This window comes from Pseudophryne corroboree, chromosome 1 (assembly GCF_028390025.1).
Source record: "Pseudophryne corroboree isolate aPseCor3 chromosome 1, aPseCor3.hap2, whole genome shotgun sequence".
Lineage (NCBI taxonomy): Eukaryota > Metazoa > Chordata > Amphibia > Anura > Myobatrachidae > Pseudophryne > Pseudophryne corroboree.
In genome coordinates, this window is record NC_086444.1 from 700,915,725 (window position 1) to 700,936,523 (window position 20,799).

Below are 20,799 nucleotides of genomic sequence, written 5' to 3' on the forward strand. Positions count from 1 at the left end.
GATACTACAATAATCATGTTTTACTAATTGCTGAATTTGCACAATTAACCCGTTTGTGATGGCACAAATTGCTGAATTTGCACAGAGAACCAGTTTGTGATGTGTTACTAAATGGCATTGTATATGTATGTATGTATGTATGTATGTATGTATGTATGTATGTATGTATATATATATATATATATATATATATATATACACACACATACACACACACACACACACATACATACATATACACACACACATCTCTTAAGACAGCATCTTTAATATATATATCTCTATATATATCTATATGCATACTAGGGTCTCAATCTCTGCTGATAAGGTACCTGTCCACGCTGCCACAGCGCTATAAACCCATGCCGACACAATCGCCGGTCTGAGTAGTGTACTAGAATGTGCACGCTATCTGCAGGATCCCTGAGAACAGCTAGTGCTACAGTCTGGGCAAACGTGACACCCTAGGGGAAGATTCCCATCACATCCTGGCCCTAGTGGGGAAAGGATACTGCCTGAGAATTCCTTGTGGGAAGCTGCAGTTTCTTGTCTGGATATTCCCGCCCTTTTTCCTCATGAGAGGAGGGAAATTTACCTCAGCTTTCTTCCCCTTAAACATGTGTACCCTTGTGTCAGGGACATGAGTCATCAGTGATATGCAAATCATCTTTTATTGCAATAATCATATATTGAATACCTTTCAGCCATTTTGGCTGTAACTTTGCATTATCGTAGTCGACACTGGAGTCAAACTCCGTGTCGATATCAGTGTGTATTATTTTGAATAGTGATCATTGTGAGACTCTGAAGGTCTCTGCGACATAGGGACAGACATGGGTAGATTTCCTGTCTGTTCTCTAATCTTTTGTGCAATAAATTCACCTCAGCACTTACACATATCCAAACAGGTGTCGGCGTTGACGACAGAGACACCCTCTCACACACATATTTTCTCTATCTCCTCCTTAGGGGAGCCTTTTACCTCAGACATGTCGACACACGCGTACCGACACACCACACACACAGGGGATGCTCTATTTAACGACAGTTCCCCCACAAGGCCCTTTGGAGAGACAGAGAGAGCGTATGCCAGCACACACCCCAGCGCTATATAACCCAGGGATTACACTACAACTCAGTGTTTACCCAGTAGCTGCTGTATATACAAATTTGCGCCAACATTTATGTATCCCCCCCCCCCCCCCCTCTTTTCACCCTTTGTGTATCAGGATACTGCCGGGGAGAGCCTGGGGAGCTTCTTTCCAGCGGAGCTGTGAATAGAAAATGGCGCTGGTGTGCTGAGGAAGAAGGCCCTGCCCCCTCAGCGGCGGGCTTCTGTCCCGCTTTCTGTGAAAAAATGGCGGGGGGTTTTACATATATACAGTGCCAGACTGTATATATGTATTTTTATTGCCAAAAGGTACTTCAATTGCTGCCCAGGGCGCCACCCCCCCAGCGCCCTGCACCCTACAGTGACCGGAGTGTGTAAGTGCGCTGGGAGCAATGGCGCACAGCTGCGGTGCTGTGCGCTACCTTAAATGTAGACAGGAGTCTTCTGCCGCCGATTTCGTTGTCTTCAAGCTTCTGTTCTTCTGGCTCTGCGAGGGGGACGGCGGCGCGGCTCCGGGAACGGACGATCGAGGACAGGTGCCTGTGTTCGAACCCTCTGGAGCTAATGGTGTCCAGTAGCCTAAGAAGCACAAGCTAGCTGCAAGCAGGTAGGTTTGCTTCTCTCCCCTTAGTCCCACGTAGCAGTGAGTCTGTTGCCAACAGAAGCTCACTGAAAATAAAAAACCTAATAAATACTTTCTTTACTAGTAAGCGCAGGAGAGCCCACTAGGAGCACCCAGCTCTGGCCGGGCACAGATTCTAACTGAGGTCTGGAGGAGGGGCATAGAGGGAGGAGCCAGTGCACACCAGTAATACTAAATCTTTCTTAGAGTGCCCAGTCTCCTGCGGAGCCCGTCTATTCCCCATGGTCCTTACGGAGTTCCCAGCATCCACTAGGACGTCAGAGAAAAAAGCATTATGATAGATATTAAGAAACAGATCATTATACACGGTCGAGTCACATTATTATAGCCACCTCCTACATTTGACGTCAGTAGCGCATAGCCCATGAAGTATGTCACATGTTGTGCACTGGCTTGGTGGGTATATAAGGTGTACGATAGGCCACCTGCAGAGATATCACTTGTTGCAGCCATGGATAAAAGGGGCAATTTGACGGAGTTGGCAAAAGGGATGATTATCGGCGTTTGGGCCAAGGATGGCAATATTTCTGGAACAGTGCAGTTTGTGAAATGTTCGCGTGCTGCTGTGGTAAAGGTGTATTGTGACTGGACAAATGACACCACTGCGAATAAAAGACTTGGAAAATGCGGAACACCACGTGCCATTGATGCAAGAGGTGAACATTGGCTACGAAGGTGCGTGAAGGCCGGCCAACACGCTACAGTGGAGCAGCCTCACCGTCAAAATGAACCTGGGGGCTACCAGACGTGTGTCTAAAACAGTTCAGACTATCAAGCTGCTGTCAGTGCTGCACACGGCAGTTAATCTAGCCCAGTGGTTTCCAAACTTTTTTGAATCACGGCGCCCTAGAATATCAGAATTTTTTTCACGGTACCCCCTAGGCCAAAAATTTCTTATTGAGAAATTTAGAAAGAAATGTTACATTAAGTAGATCGCGTTTATATGTCATCCTTAGGGTCAGTTGTGTGGTGAGGGACAAGATTTGCTTCTGTTTGGCCACATATTTTATGACTGGCAGCCAGCAGCACTGGTTTTACCTATTATATTGACCATGAATAATTTGAATTGGTCCTGGACCACCAACCCAGGGCACCCCTGCAAGTGTCCCGAGGCACCCCAGGGAGCCACGGCACGCAGTTTGGGAACCTCTGCCATTAGCTGGTACCTTAAAAAGCGGGAGGCATATATAGAAAACAGTTGTAATTCCTACAGCGTTCACCTGATTTGGATGTAAATACCCTTAAATTAAAGCAGAAAGTCTGCAGTTAAAGCATATCTTGCTTGTTTCATTTCAAATCCATTGTGGTGTTGTATAGAGCCCTAAATATGATAATTGTGTCGATGTCCCAATATTTATGGACCTGACTGCATACGTTATCCTTTTGAAGCCAGTCACGCAAATGTCTTAACAAAGCTGCATGGTTATAGGCCACTACATCTGGGAAATGTATAACCCTGTAAGACTTGGGTTGGTATAATTTCATCAGAGAAATACGGAAGAGACTCCTGCTTCCAAATAAATTTTAAAATTATAGTATTAATTTGCTGTACGTCCACTTTGGTCAAGAGAACCAAATTTCGGCTCTGCCAGTTTTTATACCCTGAAAAAAAACACAATTCTGAAGTGCTCTCCATAAGGGGTCCAGTGCCAGATTAAATACAGTGAACAGGGGACATCCCTCTCAGGTACCTCTATGCAAAGAGAGAAGGGGGGGGGGGGGGGGGTCCCTACCATTTAATTTATTAAATAATGGTGTTGAAAGGCTACAATAGAAGTAACATACGAAATCAAAATCAATAAAACCTGTCTCAAAGCCCTGCTCCTCCAATACTTTAAAAGGATGATGCCAAAGCACCATCTCAAATGCCTTTTCTCTAACGTCCTAAGTGGATGCTGGGGACTCCGTAAGGACCATGGGGAATAGCGGCTCCGCAGGAGACTGGGCACATCTAAAGAAAGCTTTAGGACTATCTGGTGTGCACTGGCTCCTCCCCCTATGACCCTCCTCCAAGCCTCAGTAAGATCTCTGTGCCCGAACGAGAAGGGTGCACACTAGGGGCTCTCCTGAGCTTCTTAGTGAAAGTTTTAGTTTAGGTTTTTTATTTTCAGTGAGACCTGCTGGCAACAGGCTCACTGCATCGAGGGACTAAGGGGAGAAGAAGCGAACTCACCTGCGTGCAGAGTGGATTGGGCTTCTTTGGCTACTGGACATTAGCTCCAGAGGGACGATTACAGGCCCAGCTTGGATGGGTCCCAGAGCCGCGCCGCCGGCCCCCTTACAGAGCCAGAAGGCAGAAGAGGTCCGGAAAATCGGCGGCAGAAGACGTCCTGTCTTCAACAAGGTAGCGCACAGCACTGCAGCTGTGCGCCATTGCTCTCAGCACACTTCACACTCCGGTCACTGAGGGTGCAGGGCGCTGGGGGGGGCGCCCTGAGACGCAATAATAAACACCTTGGATGGCAAAAAATGCATCACATATAGCTCCTGGGCTATATGGATGCATTTAACCCCTGCCAAAATACATAAAAAAACGATAGATAAGGCCGCCGATAAGGGGGCGGAGCCTATCTCCTCAGCACACTGGCGCCATTTTCCCTCACAGCTCCATTGGAGGGAAGCTCCCTGGCTCTCCCCTGCAGTCACTACACTACAGAAAGGGTTAAAAAAGAGAGGGGGGCACAAATTAGGCGCAGTATTAACTATACAGCAGCTATAAGGGGAAAAACACTTATATAAGGTTATCCCTGTATATATATAGCGCTCTGGTGTGTGCTGGCAAACTCTCCCTCTGTCTCCCCAAAGGGCTAGTGGGGTCCTGTCCTCTGTCAGAGCATTCCCTGTGTGTGTGCTGTATGTCGGTACTTTTGTGTCGACATGTATGAGGAGAAAAATGATGTGGAGACGGAGCAGATTGCCTGTAATAGTGATGTCACCCCCTAGGGGGTCGACACCTGAGTGGATGAACTGTTGGAAGAAATTACGTGACAGTGTCAGCTCTGTATAAAAGACAGTGGTTGACATGAGACAGCCGGCTACTCAGCTTGTGCCTGTCCAGACGTCTCATAGGCCGTCAGGGGCTCTAAAGCGCCCGTTACCTCAGATGGCAGATATAGACGCCGACACGGATACTGACTCCAGTGTCGACGGTGAAGAGACAAATGTGACTTCCAGTAGGGCCACACGTTACATGATTGAGGCAATGAAAAATGTTTTACACATTTCTGATAATACGAGTACCACCAAAAAGGGGTATTATGTTCGGTGAGGAAAAACTACCTGTAGTTTTCCTGAATCTGAGAAATTAAATGAGGTGTGTGATGATGCGTGGGTTTCCCCCGATAACTGATAATTTCTAAAATGTTATTGGCATTATATCCTTTCCCGCCAGAGGTTAGGGTGCGTTGGGAAACACCCCCTAGGGTGGATAAAGCGCTCACACGCTTGTAAGGGCTCTATCCTCTCCTGAGATGGCCGCCCTTAAGGATCCTGCTGATAGAAAGCAGGAGGGTATCCTAAAATGTATTTACACACATACTGGTGTTATACTGCGACCAGCAATCGCCTCAGCCTGGATGTGCAGTGCTGGGTTGGCGTGGTCGGATTCCCTGACTGAAAATATTGATACCCTAGATAGGGACAGTATATTTTTGCCTATAGAGCATTTGAAAGATGCATTTCTATATATGCGTGATGCACAGCGGAATATTTGCCGACTGGCATCAAGTCTAAGTGCGTTGTCCATTTCTACCAGTAGAGGGTTATGGACACGTCAGTGGTCAGGTGATGCGTATTCCAAACGGCATTTGGAAGTATTGCCTTATTAAGGGGAGGAGTTATTTGGGGTCGGTCTTTCAGACCTGGTGGCCACGGCAACAGCTGGGAAATCCACGTTTGTACCCCAGGTCGCCTCTCAACATGAGAAGACGCCGTATTATCAGGCGCAGTCTTTTCGTGGATAAGCGGGCAAAAGGTTCCTCATTTCTGCCCCGTGACAGAGGGAGAGGAAAAAGGCTGCAGAAATCAGCCAGTTCCCAGGAACAGAAACCCTCTCCCGCCTCTACCAAGCCCTCAGTATACGCTGGGGCTTTACAAGCAGAATCAGGCACGGTGGGGGGCCCGTCTCAATGAATTTCAGCGCGCAGTGGGCTCACTCGCAAGTAGACCCCTGGATCCTTCAGGTGATATCTCAGGGGTACAAATTAGAATTCGAGACGTCTCCCCCTCGCCGTTTCCTAAAGTCGGCTTTACCGATGTCTCCTTCTGACAGGGAGACAGTTTTGGAAGCCATTCACAAGCTGTATTCCCAGCAGGTGATAATCAAGATACCCCTCCTGCAACAGGGAACGGGGTATTATTCCACACTGTTGTGGTACCGAAGCCGGACGGCTCGGTGAGACCGATTCTAAAATCTAAAATCTTTGAACACTTACATACAGAGGTTCAAATTCAAGATTGAGTCACTCAGAGCAGTGATTGCGAACCTGGAAGAAGGGGACTACATGATGTCTCGGGACATCAAGGATGCTTACCTTCATGTCAAAATTTACCCTTCTCACCAAGGGTACTTCAGGTTTATGGTACAGAACTGTCACTATCAGTTCAGACGCTGCCGTATGGATGGTCCACGGCACCCCGGGTCTTTACCAAGGTAATGGCCGAAATGATGATATTCCTTCAAAGGAAGGGAATTTTAGTTATCCCTTACTTGGACGATTCCCTGATAAGGGTAATATCCAGGGAACAGTTGGAGGTCGGTGTAGCACTATCTCAGGTAGTGTTGCTGCAGCACGGTTGGATTCTCAATATTCCAAAATCGCAGCTGGTTCCGACGACTTGTCTTCTGTTCCTAGGGATGATCCTGGACACAGTCCAGAAAAAGGTGTTTCTCCCGGAGGAGAAAGCCAGGGAGTTATCCGAGCTAGTCAGGAACCTCCTAAAACCGAGCCAAGTCTCAGTGCATCAATGCACAAGGGTTCTGGGTAAAATGGTGGCTTCCTACGAAGCAATCCCATTCGGCAGATTCCACGCAAGAACTTTCCAGTGGGACCTGCTGGACAAATGGTCCGGGTCGCATCTTCAGATGCATCAGCGGATAACCCTGTCACCAAGGACAAGGGTGTCCCTCCTGTGGTGGTTGCAGAGTGCTCATCTTCTAGAGGGCCGCAGATTCGGCATTCAGGACTGGGTCCTGGTAACCACGGATGCCAGCCTGCGAGGCTGGGGAGCAGTCACACAGGGAAGGAATATCCAGGGCTTATGGTCAAGCCTGGAGACATCACTTCACATAAATATCCTGAAGCTAAGGGACATTTACAATGCTCTAAGCTTAGCAAGACCTCTGCTTCAAGGAAAGCCGGTGTTGATCCAGTCGGACAACATCACGGCAGTCACCCACGTAAACAGACAGAGTGGCACAAGAAGCGGGAGGGCAATGGCAGAAGCTGCAAGGATTCTGCGCTGGGCGGAAAATCATGTGATAGCACGGTCAGCAGTATTCATTCCGGGAGTGGACAACTGGGAAGCAGACTTCCTCAGCACGACCTCCACCCGGGAGAGTGGGGACTTCACCCAGAAGTCTTCCACATGATTATAAACCGTTGGGAAAAACTCGACAGGTATTGCGCCAGGTCCAGGGACCCTCAGGCAATAGCTGTAGACGCTCTGGTAACACCGTGGGTGTACCAGTCAGGGTATGTGTTCCCTCCTATGCCTCTCATACCCAAGGTACTGAGATTGATAAGATGGAGAGGAGTAAGCACTATATTCGTGGCTCCGGATTGGCCAAGAAGGATTTGGTAACCGGAACTTCAAGAGATGCTCACGGAGGATCCGTGGCCTCTACCTCTAAGAAGGGACCTGCTCCAGCAAGGACCCTGTCTGTTCCAAGACTTACCGCGGCTGCGTTTGACGGCATGGCGGTTGAACGCCGGATCCTGAAGGAAAAAAGGCATTCCGGATGAAGTCATCCCTATCCTGATCAAAGCCAGGAAGGATGTAACCGCAAAAACATTATCACCGCAATTGGCGAAAATATGTTGCGTGGTGCGAGGCCAGTAAGGCCAGACGGTGGAAATTCAACTGGGTCGATTCCTACATTTCCTGCAAACAGGAGTGTCTATGGGCCTGAAATTGGGGTCCATTAAGGTTCAAATTTCGGCCCTGTCAATTTTCTTCCAAAAAGAACTAGCTTCAGTCCCTGAAGTTCAGACGTTTGTAAAAGGGGTACTGCATATACAGCCTCCTTTTGTGCCTCCAGTGGCACTTTGGGATCTCAATGTAGTTTTGGGTTCCAAAAGTCACATTGGTTTGAACCACTTAAATCTGTGGAGTTAAAATATCTCACATGGAAAGTGGTCATGCTGTTGGCCCTGGCCTGGGCCAGGCGCGTGTCAGAATTGGCGGCTTTATCCTGAAAAAGCCCTTATCTGATGTTCCATTCGGACAGGGCGGAATTGAGGAATCGGCCTCAGTTTCTCCCTAAGGTGGTTTCAGCGTTTCACCTGAACCAACCTATTTGTGGTGCCTGCGGCTACTAGGGACTTGGAGGACTCCAAGTTGCTAGACGTTGTCAGGGCCCTGAAGCCCACTCCACAAGGAAGGTGGGTTCATCTTGGGCGGCTGCCCGAGGGGTCTCGGCTTTACAACTTTGCCGAGCAGCTACTTGGTCAGGAGCAAATACGTTTGTAAAATTATACAAAATTGATATCCTGGCTGAGGAGGACCTGGAGTTCTCTCATTGGTGCTGCAGAGTCATCCGCACTCTCCCGCCCGTTTGGGAGCTTTGGTATAATCCCCATGGTCCTTACGGAGTCCCCAGCATCCACTTAGGACGTTAGAGAAAATAAGAATTTACTTACCGATAATTCTATTTCTCGTAGTCCGTAGTGGATGCTGGGCGCCCATCCCAAGTGCGGATTGTCTGCAATGCTTGTACATAGTTATTGTTACAAAAATCGGGTTATTATTGTTGTGAGCCATCTTTCAGAGGCTCCTCTGTTATCATGCTGTTAACTGGGTTCAGATCACAGGTTATACGGTGTGATTGGTGTGGCTGGTATGAGTCTTACCCGGGATTCAAAATCCTTCCTTATTGTGTACGCTCGTCCGGGCACAGTATCCTAACTGAGGCTTGGAGGAGGGTCATAGGGGGAGGAGCCAGTGCACACCAGATAGTCCTAAAGCTTTCTTTAGATGTGCCCAGTCTCCTGCGGAGCCGCTATTCCCCATGGTCCTTACGGAGTCCCCAGCATCCACTACGGACTATGAGAAATAGAATTATCGGTAAGTAAATTCTTATTATTAGCATCTAGGCTCAATAATATATTCTGATCACTAGAAGTTATGGGATGCCACTATTACCACTCAATGCATGGCATCCCTTGGTGAAGCCCAGCTGATGTTCTGTTAAGTATATTTTGAAGCCACGCTGCAATGATTTTTGCTAGTAACTTATAGTCTGTATACAATAGACTAATGGGCCAATAAGAGGACAGCAAGCTTGTATCCGTCTCAGACTTTAGGAGTAGTATCATGTAAGCAGAAGGGTTAGGAGTTCTCTTCTCGTGCATGGCCTTATAGAGCTCCAATAGCGCTGGAGCAATATAAGGTTGCACAAAAGATAACAGTCCCCCAGGAGGCCATTAGGGTTTACCATGGGTTAGATGCAAGACTGCCCAATTAATATCCTCCATGGCAATGCTGCCTGCCAGAACATCTCTTTCTTCTAATGTTAACCTTGGCATTAGAGTTTCAGTAAGCAGACTATCCTGGGCTACAGAATCTATAGAAGATGATCTAAATAAAGTTTCAAAATAATCCTTAAATTAGGCAGCAATATCTTGGAACTTTACATTACATGACACTTCCTGTGCAGTTTTGACAGCTGTATTACCCCCATCGGTAATATTTATTTTTCGTGTATTCTAAAGAATGTTTCACTTGTGTTACTTGAAAAGTCTTAAGCTGCTGATGTGCTTGTTTATAAACCACCATCATTTCCTCAGATGAGTTGGTAAAATATACCCAATATGAGTTTAACATTGCTGATCTTAGTGCATTATAAGTAGCCTTGGCCTCCTTTTTTTTTACGTGCCATATAATAATATAATGATGCGGCCCCACATTACCGCCTTAGAAGCGTTCAATAAAAGGATGGGGTGAACCCCAAATTCTCCATTATCATCTACATAATTTGCCCAGTGTTGTAGGGGGATAGGATTTTAAATCCTCTGACTGAGCCAAATAATGAGGAAACCACAAGATACAGTCCATATGGCACATGTTCAGATGAGCCAGGCCTAGTGAGACAGGGGCATGATTCAGTATAATATTATGAATATCTACCAGACGAATAATTAACTTTTATGTTTCTTAGCTGTAATCGGTTTACCTTTTTATATGTTGTTTCTCCTGAAGCATCAACTCCACGATGCCCAATTTTTTTACCGGCTCCAGGCTGCCCAGACAATGAGGAGACCTGTTATAAAAGGGGGGAAAAAAAAAAGGAAGAAGGGGTAGTCAAAAAATAGTACAGGAGACACACAAAAAAGTTAAACTAGGAAAGTAATTTAATGCTAAAGGCAGTAGTTCCCAAACTTTTTTCAATCTAAGCACCCTAGAGTATCAGAATTTTGTTAACAGTACTCCCAGGCCAATATTTTTTGTTGTGAAATTCAGGAAAACCATTAAGCAAATTGTGTTATCCTTAGGTTCAGTTATGTGGTGAGGGGCAGGATTTCCCTCTGTCTGTCCAAGTAATTTATGATGGGAAGCCACAAGCAGTGGTTTTACCTATTAGATTGACCATAAATAATTTGAATTGGTCCTGGACCACCAACCCAGAGCACCTCTGCAAGTGCCCTGATGCACCACAGGGTGACCCAGAACTCAGTCTGGGAACCACTTTATTAAAGTAAAGATTTAAAATTTACTGATCTAGAGAAAACATGTAAAAACCAAGGGAAATATATGTTATGGTAAGAACTTATCGTTGATAACGGTATTTCTCCTAAGTCCACAGGATAACAATGGGATATGATGAAGCGACAGCAGATTTGCACCAATCGATCAAAGCTTTCTGGCCTCCCAGCATGCAATGTGCCCGTCCATATATCCCCGCCTCCTGGCTCAGGCAAATCAGTTGTATTCCAAAGATCAAGGCAGAAGCATCATAGATAGCCCTAAACAGGCGATAAGAACACACACGCACACCCTTCCGTACAAAGAGGAAGAGGTTAGTGAGTAAAAGGATCCTCAAATAAGGCGCGTCAGGGTGGATCCTGGGGAATTATGGTAAGAATTTACCGTTGATAACGGTATTTCTCCTAACGTATATTTCTCCGGCAGGGTCCACAGGTTATCCACAGGATAACAATGGAATTTCCCAAAGCACTTTAGTTGTGAGGACACTCCCGATTGGACAGAAGAATCCTTTGCCCGAATTCAGCGTCATGAGCGGCAAAAGGTATCCAATGCATAATGTCTAATGAATGTGTTAATGGAAGACCATGTGGCTGCCTTACATATCTGTTCTGCTAAAGCACCACGTTGTGCTGCCCATGATGGACCTACCTTACAAGTAGAGTGAGCAGAGACATTAGCCGAACAGGGAAATCAGCTTGAGAATATGCTCCCAAAATATAGTCATCCGAAGCCATCTTGCCAGAGTCTGTTTAGTAGCAGGCCATCCTCTCTTGTGAAATCCGTAGAGAATGAAGAGAGAATCCGTCTTTCTGATGGCACTGGTACGAAACACGTAGATCCTTAATGCACGGACCATGTCCAGCGATGCATCTCCCGCAGAAAAGCCGGTACCTGGAAAGCCAGGACTACAATTTCTTCATTAAGGTGGAATTTAGACACCACCTTCAGAAGATACCCAGATCTAGTTCTGAGAACTGCTTTATCTGGATTTAAAAAAAAACAGAAATGGGGAACGACATGATAACGCCCCCAAATCTGATACTCTTCTAGCTGATGCCATAGCCAGTATAAAGAGAACTTTAGCTGTCAACCATTTAAGATCCACTTTATTAACTGGGTTAAATGGGGCAACTTGAAGGGCTTTCAGGACTAGACTTATGTCCCAAGGCACTATAGGAAGAACAAAAGGAGGTTGAATGCGCAGCATACCCTGGTAAAAAGTACGCACATCCTGTAAGTTGGCAATTTTCTTTTGGAACCATACAGTCAATGCCGACATTTGCACTCTCAAGGAAACCACCTTCAAACCTTTATCCATTCCTGCCTGAAGGAATGCCAAGACCCTGGAAACTCTGAAAGGCTTTGGGTCCATTTTCAGTTTACTGCACCAATGAACATAGGTTTGCCATATTCGGTGATAAATGCGAGAAGAGGAAGGTTTCCTTGCTCTGAGCATTGTTTGAATTACCTGTTGTGAGAATCCGCTTGACTTCAGGATAGAGGTTTCAAGAGCCACGCCATCAAAGACATTCGATCCAGATGTCTGTGATAACAAGGACCCTGCATCAGTAGATCTGGACGTTGAGGGAGCAGAAGTGGAGCATCCATCGACAGTCTCTGCAGATCTGTGTACCAATGCTTTCTGGGCCAAGCCAGAGCTATTTGTATCATGGCACCATTCCCTTTCTTTATCTATCTTTCTCACCACCCAGGGTAATAGGGTGATTGGAGGAAACACAAAATTCCATCTCGCTGACAGGCCATCCACAAAGATCGCTCTGGGATCCTTTGTTCTTGACTCGTATGCGAGAACTTGGTTGTTCAGACGGGACGCCATGAGATCTAACTCTGGCAACCCCCACTTGTCTGGAAGACCTACGGGTGTAGAGACCATTCGCTTGCCTGAATGGCGTGTCGACTGAGAAAGTCCGCTTCCCAGTTTAGGACTCCCGGAACGAACACTGCGGACAAGGCTGGATGATGAAGTTCTGCCCGCTTTAGTACGTGACTTACCTCCTTCATCACTTTTCGGCTACGAGTTCCTCCCTGATGGTTGAATATAGAAGAGTCAGCAAACGCACTAGCAGTCTGTCACATGTTATACATTAGTATAACAAGCAATATGAGCACATCAACTACATTTCAAGTATGTAAGAGAACATATTACTGAATCATATTTAAACTGATCTACTGTATTCAGACACATTGCGAAAGAAACAGTAAATGTATACAGACTCATATGCACTTATCTAAGTATTCATACTCAAAAAGGTAGATAGAGACTTAGGTGGTCATTCAGAGTTGTGCGCTCGCTAGCTGCTTTTAGCAATATTGAACACGCTAGGCCGCCACCCTCTAGGAGTGTATATTAGCATAGCAAAATAGTGAACGAAAGATTAGCAGAACTGCTACTAAATAATTCCTTGTAGTTTCTGAGTAGCTCCAGACCAACTCCTAGATTGCGATCAGCTCAGTCCGTTTAGTTCCTGGTTTGACGTCACAAACACGCCCTGCATTCGGCCAGCCACTCCCCTGTTTCTCCAGATACTCCTGCGTTTTTGCCTGACATGCCTGCGTTTTTTAGCACACTCCCGGAAAACGCTCAGTTACCACCCAGAAACACCCCTTTCCTGTCAATCACTCACCGATCAGCAGTGCGTCTGAAAAGCGCCGCACGAACAACAGCAAAACTGCTAAGTTTTTAGTTAAATAACTAAGCACATGTGCGCTGCGCACCATGCACATGCGCATTTAGCAGCAAATCGCAGCATAGCGAAAATCGGCAACGAGCGAACAACTCGGAATGACCACCTTAGTGCTGTATTACCCATACTCAGTAGAGTGGGATAAAAGTAGACTCACCTCGCTTCCAGGACCAATCAATACGTTAGCAAACGCCGAGTGGATCCAGACGCTACTAGTGTACACTGCCGCTCCATGAACCTATAGTGAACACAGATGCACAAGTCACACAGCCGCCTATGCTGCGACCGGGTCTTCTTCGTGTACAGCATTCGAGGCGGAAGCGAGAAACAGTTCATGGCGGGAGGCTAGAAGGAAACTTGTCATGAACCGCGGGGGGGACCAGGAGATCGTCTGACTCCCCGCTGCTGACATCAACCATAGGGATCGCGGCCTCATACTATTCCTGGTGCCTATGATCCCTAAGGTCTAGCGCTGGTGCACCCGAGATGGTAGCCTGCGTCAAGAGTGCGGCTGTGTCCATATTTCCCTTCTAAGCGGAACCGATGCCTTACCTTCTCCGCGTGCTCCAGCCACAGCTTGGTAACGTCTGCTGGACCTGCTAGTATATCCGACACAGATACCCGCCAAAATAGCACTGTACTCGTGGGTAAGCATTGTCACAACCCAGCGTAGAGTTGTTGGAGCGACTCTTTCTAAGGTATGTATAAGACACGGTTTAGAAAGACTGCTCAGAAAAATAGTAAGACTATAACAATAAAATAAGAAAGCTTAGGGCTGCTTAAAACCAGCGGCCCTCTGACCATGGTCCGGCTCCTGCTGCACTAAACAAAAAAATGATTTGCCTGAGCCAGGAGGCGGGGATAATTGGACGGGCCCGTTCATGCTGGGAGGCTGGAAAGCTTTGACCGATTGGTGCAAATCCGCTGTCGCTTCATCACATCCCATTGTTATCCTGTGGACCCTGCCGGAGAAAGCATATTTATTTTGCACCCCACGTTATGAGAGTCCCAGATATACTGGTACAGCCATTTATAGGAAGACTCAAACATTGGCCTAATAAGACATTAGAATAAGGCTACAGTAACAAATTATTTTACACTGAACTTCTAAACACAAAGCATGTTTTAGTATTACTTAATAGGATAAAACAATGGTTAAAATAAAAAGTGAAAAGCCACTCATGTCGGAGGGTACAGCCTTCAGGGAAAAGAAATAGGAAAAAACAAGACAGGTTTATTTGCCTAGTGTCCAGCCTCCTCGCAAAAATGTAAAGTTTACATTATAAAAGGGTAATCCAATGCAATCCATTAAAAATATTTTATTGTTTTTCTATAAAGTGAAGTTGAAGTCGCTTACTGACTTTTTCAGAACCAAATAGGAGGAGTACTAAAAAGTTAATGCAGCAATTGCAGACTTTACTTGCTTCAAAGGCACATTTGCAGCATCAAAAACACCCCTGATGCTAGCAAAAATGCACTGGACCGGACAGCTCACTCACGCCAGGCATGTCGTGCTGCATGGCGTATGAGGACACATCCGTACATATGTACCCTTACAGATGTGTTGATATGAGACACGTGTATATCCGTTTGCGACAGAGTCTGTACATAAAGCACAATAGAACTTTATATGGAAAAAAAAAAAAAACCACAGCTGCTGCGTCATAGCAGTTCATATGCAGATATAGAGACTCAAGCCTCATACACACATGGGAGATGTGTACTGAGCGATCTAGCACAGACCTTTAGGCACACATCTCTACCCCCACTCAGCGCAATGTGTGCTGAGCGAGGGGGGGGGGGCGCTCATTTCACCCAGTGGGGAACCCAGCGGTGAAATGAGCGATCTCACTAGATCTGGCATGCATGCCAAATCTAGAGCTTTCGATAGCGACGCGCGGGGCCACACATCGCTGTCACAGGCACCCTACACACGGGGAAGTTAAGCACAGATCTCTCCGTGTGTACCCCTCTTCAGTCGCACACAGATATACAGGTGTTACATATCAAATTAATCAACAAAGTCTCTTAAGGGGGGTACTCACGGGATAGATGTGTGCTGAGCGATCTTAACACAGACCGCTCAGCACACATCTCTCAAACCCGCTCAGCACAGCGCGATGTGCTGAGCGAGGGGGAAAGCCGACGGGGGGCCGCTCACTTCACACAATGGTGAAGTGAGCGACCCGCTAGATTGAGCCTGCATGCAGCTCAATCTAGCACCGGCGATAGCGATGCGCGGGACCGCGCATCGCTATCGCTGGAGGGCATACACCTGGCAGATCCGTGCTTAAATTCTAAGCAATCTAGCAAGATTGCTTAGATTTTAAGCACGGATCTCTCCGTGTGTACCCTCCTTTAGTGAGAATGCAGATGTGTGTGCCTGGAAGAACACTGATCTGTCAACATTAGAGCAGCATAAAGATAGTACTGTATATTCGAAACTGGTGTTTCTGGAATACTTAAATAAAGCAAATGGGGTATATTCTAATTCTAGGTGTTTATTTACTTATTTTATTTACTTATTTTAATACCTGTTCCATGTGTGCCTCCATAAGTTTACTGCAGCGGATCTTGCATGAAAAACTTTTCTTGAATGGTTTTGTAATAGGTGTGTATGCATTTTTTACATTATTATTTTTTTTTTTTTTTTTTTTTTTTTTTAAATACTTGGACAAACTGACATTTTTACTTAATATTGAAAGGTGCATGAAACTACTTTTCCTGTCAGATTACATTTGGACTTTCATTGGTTAAAAATTTGCATGCTTATCAGTGAACTCACAGCATATATTCTTAAAACATTTAAAAAAAAAATCTCAATGGAACAGCCTTAACATTTGGTACAAGTGGAGCCCATTAGTTTTGATTGTTAGCACAAACAATGCATTTAGAAATTCTGGTTTAGCTCCACTTTAAAGCATCACACATTACAATACAGACTGCTTTATTCAAAACACAGTAGAGCGCTCACCTCAGAAGCGGCTTTCTTTCCCATTACATCTGAGGAGGAGAAAAAATGCAAAAAAAAGATATTTAAATACTGCACAAGAACAACAGCAAAGCCTCAGAATTAAGGAACATGAAAATAAAAGTACAAAAAAAAAAAAAAAAGGGGGGGTGAACAACTGCCAAAAAGAAATGCTTACTACAACAAGTCAAGCTTTGTCTGACTCAATGTGATTTTTATTCATTTGTACAAAAGTATACCTGTATTGACTATAGGAGTGACATTACTACAAAAGAGTAAATTGTGCTATGTTTCCCTCCCACAAATATCTAGGTCACAGTGTTCTATACAACAAGTGTATATACACACTCAAATCAGTTAAACAATAAATAAATTGAAGCATTCTGTATAGAGGAAAAAAAAATACACTATGAAAATAAACCTACTTTTATTCAGAAAAACACTTAAATTCTCCTCTGAAAATGACAAGTTTATTGTCTCTTGCCCATAATCAGAAGACAGCAGATGAGGAGGGATTAGAAGAGAACGGATTTAGGAGGGAAGTTGGGGGTGGCAGTGTGCGGATTTAGTGTCAGGAAGGAGTGAGCACAAGAGATTAATCGTCTGATGACATCGCTGTATACAATCCATATGATCTCCCAAGTGTTTACCTCTTTTACAAAGTAAAAACCTTTAATTGCAAAAATGAGGATACTGGCACTATATACAGCCATTAGTGAACACCACAAATAAAAAGTAACTACACAGAAAATATGAAATTATACCCAGTCATGTTAAAAAATTCTAACATGCATTGGGGCAGATGTATTAACCTGGAGAAGGCATAAGGAAGTGATAAACCAGTGGATATATGCAAGGTGATAAAGGCACCAGCCAATGTAAATTAACACTTAGGATCTGATTGGCTGGTGCCTTTATCACTTTGCACATATCACTGGTTTATCACTTCCTTATGCCTTCCCCAGGTTAATACATCTGCCCCCCTGTGACAAAAAATAGCACACAGCAATGCAATTACAGCAACTGCAATTTATGTGGAATTTTAAGTTTGACTTCTTGTATAACTTGGTTTATCTGAATATGGGGTAGATGTATTAACCTGTAGAAGGCATAAGGAAGTGATAAACCAGTGATAAAGCAGTGTTACGTGCAAGGTGATAATGCACCAGCCAATCAGCTCCTAACTGTTAATTTACATATGGGAGCTGATTGGCTGGTATGTTTATCACCTTGCATTTATCACTGGTTTATCACTTCCTTATGCCTTCTACAGGTTAATACATCTGCCACTTTATTTTTTACAATATGTGAACAACTTTATAGTGGACTCTAAAGCCATGTACACACTATACAATAATTGTATCAATTTGCCAATAATTGGGTGTTCGGCCACTTTCACATTATAGTGTGTATGAAACACCATACAAAAAATAAATAAATAAACTAAAAAGGGCAGTGTTTTAAGCAGAGATTAATTCTACTTCTTTTTTTTTTCTTCTCTCCATTGCTCGCTTCCAACCCACCATGTGTTTTTCCTGTAATGTTTACCTCCACTGATTGCACACCTTTCCATTGTGCCCTACATGCAGGGTACATCATCATACTACTACATAAGCATCAGTTTTCCCATATATGAACTTGGCCCTTGTATGGCTCACCTCCCACAGTGTAACCTTCAAAGTGCGCCCAACATGGCTGCCCCATATGGTACACTTGTGGATGGGATGAAAAATACATGGACCTTGTGGTTTTGTTGGAACCTTACTCTAAACTGTAGGACTCTGAAATCACCCCCATTTTGTGTCATCTCTTCTAGGGGTAGACTATTCCACCCTGGGTAATCCTACGCTTAGCGCCCAAGATGGCTGCTGCACTTGGTACCTATGAGGGTGGAATACACAACCCTTGGAACTTATTACCCAAAATGCCTGCACCAATCCTGCGTTATGCTTTCTGTGGGCTTAAGGTTTTTCTTTATGTCTGTGTTGCTTGTCTATTGTTGTATTACTCAAATCCTCTGTATCATGTGCATTGTTTTTGATGTCTGTAAAGCGCCTTGAGTCCTGTTGGAGAAAGAGCGCTATATAAATAAAATTATTATTATTATTATTATTACTTCAAATAGTAGTTATGCCTTTCTACTTCTATTTACTCAAACCTATTCTGCTTCTTTGAAATGTGTATTAAAACTTGGAATGTAGTACTTAAATTCACATGTCACTTACTATACATGGTAGTGCCTGGTCACCAAAAACTTATGTTTACTCCTTGCTACCAATCAAGCCACTATGGTGTATGATTACATGCTCACTATAGAGGAGAGGCAGACTTGAAAGATGTCATTTCTTCTTCATTGCATACACAGAACTAAGGGGGAGATGTATCAGTAAATAAGTGTCAAATGTGTTAGATCCAGCGCAATGACACTTGCTGTAATATATTTTTAAGAATTATACATCTGCCACATAGAAAATCCCTCTTCTACAAGATTTCTGCATATGGTGACTGTTTTCTGGCAGCTCTTCCTAAAAACAATAAACTCACTCTTATGATGAAATTCTTTCACATATTGGCAGGATTACCTGAGGAGACTGATGTACCACAGGACTTGCAGAGATCGCCAGTGGGGAGCGTTCTCTCCCCAACTCTGGCGACTAAGATGTTAATAGACCTCAGCATTATTGCTTTGCCTAGATCCGCAGGAGCAGCTTTAGTGGCGCAATATGTGCCCGAAACACGTCTCCCACGAAATGCATATATCTGTTACTATGCAGAGCTGCTGCCAGATTGCCCCCAACCACATGCTTTGTTTCATAGCAGTCATAATTATCAGTCTACACTACCAGCAGTACTGTACTTGAAGCAAACAGTCATAATTATGCCAAATTCTAAATAGCCCACAATTCCATTGGCACGCCCTCTCTGAACAAAGCCTCCATTTAAACACTCCATTATCAGTTATGTCTCTTCAGCCACAAAAGGAGATGCAACCAAGTCGAATGTCTCGGCATCATCAGCCCTTACGTACGCCAGCTCCATAGCCTATGCAGCACAAAAACACACAAGATACATCAGCAAAACCAACTTTTGTTCAAAGCTACAACACATGTCATTTAAGCAATTCCTTGCTACAAGAATTTTCACACTCTCACATTGACTGTTACAAACGCCATGACTGTTCAGTCACCATCTTTATTTTATGTTATTTCCATTTGGAAAGAACAGATTATGGGCTTGATTCAGGAGGTGCATGCGGTTGCATTACAACTGTAATTTCAGATGCATCAGACTTGTGAAAATATGCTAATGACTCGGCTGCTGTCTTGCGTACAGATTCGCCGCTTACATGACGCAACATCGGGAACATTGATTGCACCACCAAACTTCTAAGCAACCCTATGTTTTAGCAGAAGGTTCATATTAACTAAGATGATAGAGCCAGACACCAATGAATTTGCAGTGGCTCACTAGGATAGTGGTAAAAAGACTGCATTTTTGTAGTCTCACCTCCCCCATATGGTCACTCACTTTGCAAATAGAGCCTTACAGCATCCAGCGTCGCTGATCAATGTAATGCATGCGCAGTGGGCAAAATCACTCCAACATCAACACTGCATCTACCTCTCAAACAGGCAACAAGTGACCCTCATAGCAGTCTCCTTTGCCCCCCTCTTTATTCCTCATGCAAGTGATTTTTTATAAGTAATTCACAGTTTGTTTGTTTGTTTGTTTGTTTTATAGCAGACGAGTCTGATCTATAGATTGCTCGATGCCATCTGCTTTTATAGTTAATAGTCACGAGATAAATAAGAATCAGTGATGGAATTCCCAGCACTGCATTATAAACTATACAATGCACAACAAATTTCTAATAAAGTTAAGCACGCTAAAAAAGAAAGTCACATCGCAGTACAATAGACAGATTACAGTACATTGGGAAAAATCACATGCAAAACACATTAAACCATATTTTATTGTGCGTCTGTATACATTTTCCCTCTGCATATGTGATAGCACTTTCATCTCATTCATTTGCATTAAGGATTTACATATTGTTCGGGCTATGTCATGCTACTGATTGGAAAACTGATGCTTCTGCATTCCCCTTTTTACAATCAGAGATGCCTTGTTGTAAGGACCTAAAAAATATCCTGTTTTCTACCAGTGAGTAACAAATAACATAGACTAAGGCACGTAATGCATTGTCACACAGGGATCAATATACAAACATGTTAGCATCACAACATGAACATGACATTTCTTCCAGGCGGGGTCTCACATATGACATTTCCTGTTCTACAGTAAGAGTTTATTACGCTGCATGACATATACAAATACACAGAGGTTCCCACCTCTCACTCGCCATGAAATTGGGGACGGCAGGCCAGGACTGGGCTACAGAGATATCAGACTCTGGGAAACGTTATAAGCAGCCGGCACTATG

The 20,799-nt window shown here is 44.6% G+C and overlaps 1 protein-coding gene across 6 annotated transcripts in view; it reads right to left on the reverse strand.

Moving 5' to 3' along the window:
* Window positions 1–20,799, reverse strand: part of PIP5K1C (phosphatidylinositol-4-phosphate 5-kinase type 1 gamma) — a 336,412-nt gene that overhangs the window by 315,260 nt on the left and 353 nt on the right. For 5 of the 6 annotated variants that reach the window (XM_063914840.1, XM_063914837.1, XM_063914838.1 and 2 more), the window contains exons 2-3: window positions 16,359–16,387; window positions 10,147–10,233 (exon numbers count right to left, since the gene is read on the reverse strand). In XM_063914840.1, the coding sequence (XP_063770910.1) occupies window positions 10,147–10,233; window positions 16,359–16,387 (116 nt within the window). Of the gene's footprint in view, window positions 1–10,146; window positions 10,234–16,358; window positions 16,393–20,799 lie in introns of those variants that run through there. The other variant, XM_063914841.1, reaches the window with a different exon arrangement.